At 36.8% G+C, this 7,078-nt stretch overlaps 1 protein-coding gene across 1 annotated transcript; it reads left to right on the top strand.

Moving 5' to 3' along the window:
- The first annotated feature begins 3,396 nt into the window (after window positions 1-3,396).
- Window positions 3,397-4,100, top strand: LOC148570950 (uncharacterized). Its single transcript, XM_088507173.1, has 2 exons — window positions 3,397-3,701; window positions 3,815-4,100. The coding sequence occupies exons 1-2, from the start codon at window positions 3,397-3,399 to the stop codon at window positions 4,098-4,100; spliced, it is 591 nt and encodes a 196-aa protein (XP_088363299.1).
- The last annotated feature ends 2,978 nt before the right edge of the window (window positions 4,101-7,078 follow it).

The following is a 7,078-nucleotide window of genomic DNA, read 5'->3' as shown; positions in this document are numbered from 1 at the left end:
TCAAGAAGCTGCGTGTTGGTAACCACCCACCTGAAGAAGAACCAGACACCCCAGACTCCACTTCATTTACCAGCACAGGGAGCCATGACGGTCCTGATTGTGGAGATGTTGTTACCAGTCCCCCGTTGTTCCTGACTGATGGCACTAAGGATGGTGCCAAGCTTTAAGTGTGGAGAGGCCGGTCAGTACCTGACTTCTGGAGGTAATTTCTCTTTTGTAACACCAATAGAATAAGATATTTATTTAATTTTTCTTTTGTTTATGATAGGAAAAATTGCATAGTAATAGGTTATTTGCATGCATATTTTATTTGGTTGAAAAAATAATAAGTTTCTTTTTAAGACCCTATTTTTGAAAAATTTCACTAATTTAAATCAAAATTATTATGTTAAACTTGTTTGGAAGTTGTATTTGAAACATAGTTAAAAGCTAGAACACACAACCTGTAAGATTTGAGCTTAATTACATGGTTACATTATTTAACCCTAAAAATTTTATTCTTGTGTGTTTGCTTCTCTATGATTGTAATCTATATTTTGTTCCATCCTATATGTTCAATATTTAATGTGTTATATGCATGCATATGATTGAGGCTATTATTTTATTAACTCACTTATCCCAAATAGCCTACCCTTCAATTTACCTTTGCTAGCCAATTTGAGCCTTTTAATCCCATTTATTCTATATTTTACCACATCACTAGCTTTAAGCGGAAAAACAAATTAATTACCTCAAATTGAATCTTTGGTTAAGCTTAAGACAGAGATTGTGTATCAATTAAGTGTGGGAAACTGTGGGAACATGGGTTAACAATGGAATGTGTTATGTTTTTACAATTGATAAAATATTGAGAATTTGGGTACCTACTCATGTGAAACTAGAAAAAAATTATAAATCCATGTGCATTGATAAAATTTATGTTTACTTTTACTTTTAATTAAAAAAAAACCAAAACTATTCAAATAATTAAGTAATTAAATAAATGAATAAGGGGACAAAATTACCCCAATGCTAAGTTAAGTTTAATGAAAAATCAATGCATATGTGATACAAGTTAAAAGAAAAGTTGATGCATGAGTATATAATACAAAAGTGGAAAAATTTTGGGTAGCTAGGCATGATTTAAGAAAAATATAGAGTATGAATAGGTAAGAGCTTAGGTTAATCAAGGATTCAATTTATAGCTCACTCAGCCATATATATACCCTCACCTTTACCTTGGCCCCATTACAACCTTGAAAAGACCTCATGATGTTTGCATTGATGCATTAAATACTTGTTGATTGGTTAGGTGAAGAACAAAGTTTAGAAAGCATGATTAGAGAAGAGTAGAGTGATTACCCTATACACTAGAGTGACTAGAGTGCACATACACCATTAGTGAGGGTTCAATGCTTAATTCTATGTTCCCTGCTTTCATGAGCTGTCTTCCTACAAGTTTGCTTGTTTTCACTGTATAATTTGAATTAGTGGAATTTGATTTATTTTTGTCTTGAAGAACTTATTTATTTTTAACTAAGTAGGCAAAATCATTTTAAGCATATAGTTGCATTTATATACATAGGTTGCGTTGCATTGCATAAGTCTTACATTTTCCTACTCATTTATTTTATCTCCTTAAGCTAAGCATGAGGACATGCTAATGTTTAAGTGTGGGGAGGTTGATAAACCACTATTTTATGGTTTATCTTGTGTTTAATTGAGTGGTGTCATCAAGTCTTCACCCACTTATTCATACTAATTGCATGATTTTTACAATCCCTTCCTATTATTGTTTTATGATTGAAAACTTGCTCCCTAGAGATCTTTAATTTATGTATTTTAATTCTCTTTTATACAATTCGATGTCGTGATTCGTGTTTTAAGTGTTTCAGGCTTTATAGGGCAGGAATGACTTAGAGAATAGAGAGGAAGCTTGCAAAAATGGAAGGAACACAAGAAAATAAGGAGATGACCAGCGAGCATCGACGCGCACGCATGCCTCACGCGTGCGCGCGATATGGAGAAAATTGCAGTGACGCATGCACGTGCCTGACGTGTACGCGTGGATTGGAGTCTACACGAATGACGCGCACGCATGGACGACGCGTACGCGTGACAAGAAAAATCGCTGAATGACGCGCACTCGTGACTGACGTATACACATGACCTGCGCGATTTGCAGAATTAACAGAATATGCCTGGGGCGATTTTGGGCTGCGTCTTGATCCAGTTTTCGGCCTAGAAACACAGAATAAAGCCAGGGAACATGCAGAGACTCAACACACATTGACACACATTCTCATTAGGATAATTTTAAGTTTTTAGATCTGAATCTAGAGAGACTTTACTCTCCCTCTAGGTTCTCTTTACATTCATAGTTTATTAGTTTTATGCTTTTGCCTTAGATATTGAAGAGTCATCACCTCCGTTGAAGATATTATTCTAGTTTGTTTCCTTACTTGCTATTTTATTTATTCCATATTCTTAATTCTTGTTTAGAGTGGTAATTGGATTATTTTGGATTTATTAATGCAAAGGATTACTTTTATTTTTAATTAGTTTTCAATCCCTATTTTATTTAGTTTATCATGTCTTCTTCTTATATTTTTATGAGCATTATATTCATGTCAATGGAGTAGATTCCCTACTTGACATGGGGGTTAATTAAAAGGAGATACTTAAGTTGGAAGGCTTAAGTGAATATTAAACTAGAAGTTGTTGGCTAGTTCTGTATTTACTAACGCTAAACCTTCCCAAGGAAGAGGACTAGGATTTGCGAATAAGAGCTAGCTCAATCACTTGAATTTCCTTTATTTAGTAAGGGTTAACTAAGTGAAAACAACAACCTTTTTGATACTACACTTAAGAGAGCCCAACAAGGATAGAACTTCCAATTAATCATTCCCCGAGTTAAGGCTTTTTATTTAGAATATTAATAATCATTCTTTATTTTATTGCTTTAATTTACAATTATTTAATTGCTCATTATCCAACTCGTTGGGAGACGACTTGGGACTCATACTCCCAGTATTTTTATTTTAAATCTTTGTGACACCTTTCTAAATTGGTAAGGTGGATTTTAGCTGGTTAAGAGCTATACTCGCAACGCTATTCTTATATTACAAATCTCTTAATTGGCCTAACTTCCACCGCGCACCAGTGATCGTGGATCGCTTAACCAAATCTGCTCACTTTCTGCCTATCTGAGTGAACTGTTCTATGGAAGAGTTAGCAAGGTTGTATATAAAGGAGATAGTAAGGTTGCATGGTGTGCCATCGAGCATAGTGTCGGACCGAGATCCTCGATTCACTTCAAGGTCTTAGGGAGCTTTCCAAAGAGCTTTTGGTACGAAGCTATGTCTCAGTACCGCATATCACCCGCAAACTGATGGACAGTCGGAAAGAACTATTCAGATGTTGGAAGATATGCTAAGAGCATGTGTGTTGGATCAACCTGGAAGTTGGGATCATTATATGCCATTAGTGGAGTTTGCGTATAACAACAGCTTTCATGCGAGCATTGGGATGGCTCCGTATGAAGCCTTGTATGGATGGAAGTGCCAGTCTCCACTTTGTTGGTATGAATCTGGTCAAGCAAGTGTTTTGGGTCCTGATGTAATAGCAGATACTACTGAGAATATCAAGAAGATTCGAGCAAGGATTCTAACTGCTCAGAGTCGAAAGAAGGGTTATGCGGACCAGAGAAGGAAACCGCTAGAGTTTGAAGTGGGAGAACATGTATTTCTTCGGGTGACACCGACAACTGGGATCGAAAGAGCAATCGAGACCAAGAAGTTGAACTCAAGATACATAGAACCGTTTGAGATTTTAGAGGATTCAGGCTGGTGGTGTATCAAGTTACCTTGCCACCTCATCTGTCTAACTTGCATGACGCATTCCACGTGTCACAACTCTGTAAGTACACGTCAGATGTGGCTCATGTGTTGGAGCCTGAATCGGTCGAGTTGAAAGAGAAATTGACTTTCCAAGTAACGCCAGTGAGGATCGATGACATTAGTGTGAAGAAGCTACGGAGGAAGGACGTTTCATTGGTTAAAGTTGCCTGGGAGCGAGCAGGAGTAGAAGAGCATACATGGAAATTGGAGTCTGAAATGTGAAAGGATTATCCCGAGCTTTTCTCAGATAATTCAAATTTTGAGGGCAAAATTTCTTATTTGGTGGGAAGAATGTAAGAACCACAACTAATCAACCGGTTAATTAAGTGATTAATTGCCCTAATTAGACTTCGAGAAGTTAGAGTGAGAATTTGAGGATTTGAAGGTGATTTTCGGACTCAGTCGGTCTTTCTGAGTCAGAAAATGTACTTTCTGCGGAAAACCGTAAAAAACCACGAACCAGCAGTTGAACCGGTTCAACTAGTTCAAGTCTACCCGGTACCGCACGAGAAAAAGTGAAAACAGCCAAAATATTAGAAAAATACTAGAAGTAAAAAATCGGGCGTTAATTTTAAAGTTTTGGCCCGAAGTTGGGCCAAACATGCTAAAAACGCTAATGGGTTGGACCGGGCCCAAGTTGGGCCCAAGCCCAACATATATAAGGTTCATTTAATGAACCCATGCAGTCATAACACACATTAAACACACACATCTGAAATTGAAAGAGGGAGGAGAGAAGAGCTTGAGCACTATTCATCATCAGCTTCTCTTCGCGATATCTCGAGCTACGGTGCTCCAATTTACGTGCCGTTAGCAGCTACGCGTTCCTTGTGAAGAGCTCTACAAAACGCATATAAGAAACTGGTAAGGTAAGTTCGAAATTCTCCCAGTTCTTCTCTCCAAAATTTTGGGTATTTAGGGCTTTGGGTTAAATGAGTTTTTGTAATTTTGGATGTTTAGGTTTGCTCTAATCCTTGCTTAGCATTAGACTTGTTCTATCAAATTTGTTGGACAAGGTAAGAGACATTAAACCCTTTTGATTTTATGCTTGAATGGAACCCTAGGTTGATTTGTGATGGTTTTTGCATATATAGTTTGATTATTGTGAGTTGGAGCTTGTTGGTGATTGTTGGAAGCTTAGATTGTGGTTGGAAAGCTCATTGGTGCTCAATTTTGATTTTTGGACATATTGGGAATGGGCCAAGGTATGGTTTCGGTTTTGTCTATGTAGTATATAATATTCATGGACACTTAGGCTAGTGACCCATAGGATAGGGTTGAATTTATGTGGTTGTTGATGATGGTTGGTTGATGTTGTGTATTGAATTAATATTGTTATGTTGAGAAATAATGATATTGGGATTATGATGTATGATAAATTTGAGTGGATGACTATTATTGTTTATGGCTTGGAAGCAAGAATGAGTTGATGATAGAAAATTGATGGTGATATAATGATGAATGGTGAGTGTGTTGGTGGAAAGTTGTTGATAATTGTTATATGTTGATATTGATGTTGAAAATGATGAAGTATGATGAGAGATTGGTATAAATTGTGGTTGGTGACCCAAGAGGGTAGTTTTTGGTGAAATAATAGAGTTTTAGAGTGACTTTAATTGGTTTGGTATTATTTTGGTTAGTTTGAGATATGAAGGTTGGAAAAATTGATAATTTGGGTTATTAGGTAAAAGTTGGTTTTTGGTGAACTTTGTCTGATCAGAACTTTTGTCTTGATTTTCAAAATTTGATGAAATTTATTTAGAATTAAAGATCTTTGAAAACCCTTTAATTGATATAAAGTTTGTAAAATTTAGAATTTTGTAGAGGAAGTTATGATCATTCAAAGATGGTGTTGAAAATCTGAAATTCTGCAAGGTTGCAGAATTTCAGAATTTACTTGTGCGGATGCACAGGCAGGGAAATATGCTCTATTCGCAGCGCTGGTGATGCACGGAAACTTGTCCCTTAACAAATCTCCCTCGGCAAGTATACCGAATTGTCGTCAAGTAAAAACTCACAGTAGAGTGAGGTCGAATCCCACAGGGATTGATTGGTCAAGCAACTTTAATTGGAAGAATGTTCTAGTTGAGCTAAGCAGAAAGTGAGTTGAGAATTGCAGGAAATTAAATGGCGGGAAAGTAAATAGCAGAAATTAAATGACGGGAAGTAAATTGCATAATCTTAAATGGGGAAGGGGAGTTTAGCATGAAAGTAAATGGCATAAAGTAAAGAGAATGGGTAAGATCAGAAATAGGGGATTCATTGGGCTTAGGAGATGTTGCATTCTCCGGATCAAGTTCATTTTCATCTCTTCCTCAATCAATGCATTCATTGATCTCCTTGGCAATCTTAAGTGATTGAATTCCAATTCCTTGGTAATTCAATCTCTCAAATCTGATCAATAGCCAATTCCTTGGTCTAATTGCTCATGAGAAGAGATGAAGTGTGGTCACTGATTATACCACATGTATTTCCAAATCAAAGTATTGGGAGAATTATATGTCACCATATCTGCCCAAACTCCAATTTGGTCCAACATGAGAAAGCATTTCTAGCATGATCTCTTCATCCCTTTTCCAAGGTTCAGAAGAGATCCAAGTATGAATAGCTTCTTTTCCAAGATAACTACTCAATTGGATGAAGATTGAAAGCTTTCTAGTAAAACCAAGAGAAAAGAAAGAAGAAGAATAATGAAAACTATTATTGATCCATCAAATTACAACAGAGCTCCCTAACCCAATGAAAGGATAGCTCTGGGAATGAAAAGCAAAGATGGAGAGTACATTCTGAAAGTTAAACTAAAAGAGCAGAGAAAGTAAATTACAGAGAGTAATTCTAATAATGCCAAAAGCTCCATTCTAGTTCAAAGCTCTCCCTAATTATACTATTCTTCTGATCTTCTAGTTGGCTCTTCAAGTCTTGGATATGGGCCTTTGGATCTTGAGTTGAAGCAGTTATCTTCTTCAGTGGGCTCAGCTTTACTTGCAGAGAAAGTGTGAAGTAGGCAGGGACTTTAGCTTAGGGCGTTAGTGGTGTTAACGTTAAGTGAAAATGTGGGGTTGAGAACGTTAGTGACAATCACCTTTTTCACTAACGTTCCTAACCCAAAGTAGTCCACGTTAACTTCAACGTTAGTGGCACTAACCTGACCACTAACGTTGACCTTTGGCCCTTCGCAAACGTTACTGGGGTTCACCTTT

This window comes from Arachis ipaensis, chromosome B3 (genome assembly GCF_059453495.1).
Source record: "Arachis ipaensis isolate K30076 ecotype BB chromosome B3, ASM5945349v1, whole genome shotgun sequence".
In the NCBI taxonomy this organism is placed as follows: domain Eukaryota; kingdom Viridiplantae; phylum Streptophyta; class Magnoliopsida; order Fabales; family Fabaceae; genus Arachis; species Arachis ipaensis.
The sequence above is the reverse complement of the archived record's forward strand: the minus strand, read 5'-3'. Positions and strand labels throughout refer to the sequence as shown.

Excerpts from the sequence above, each read along its gene's own strand:
- LOC148570950 (XM_088507173.1), top strand. The coding sequence starts at position 3,397 with ATGTTGGAAGATATGCTAAGAGCATGTGTGTTGGATCAACCTGGAAGT. Across the intron at positions 3,702-3,814 it reads CAGAGAAGGAAACCGCTAGA|AGGATTCAGGCTGGTGGTGT; the intron begins GTTTGAAGTGGG and ends TTGAGATTTTAG.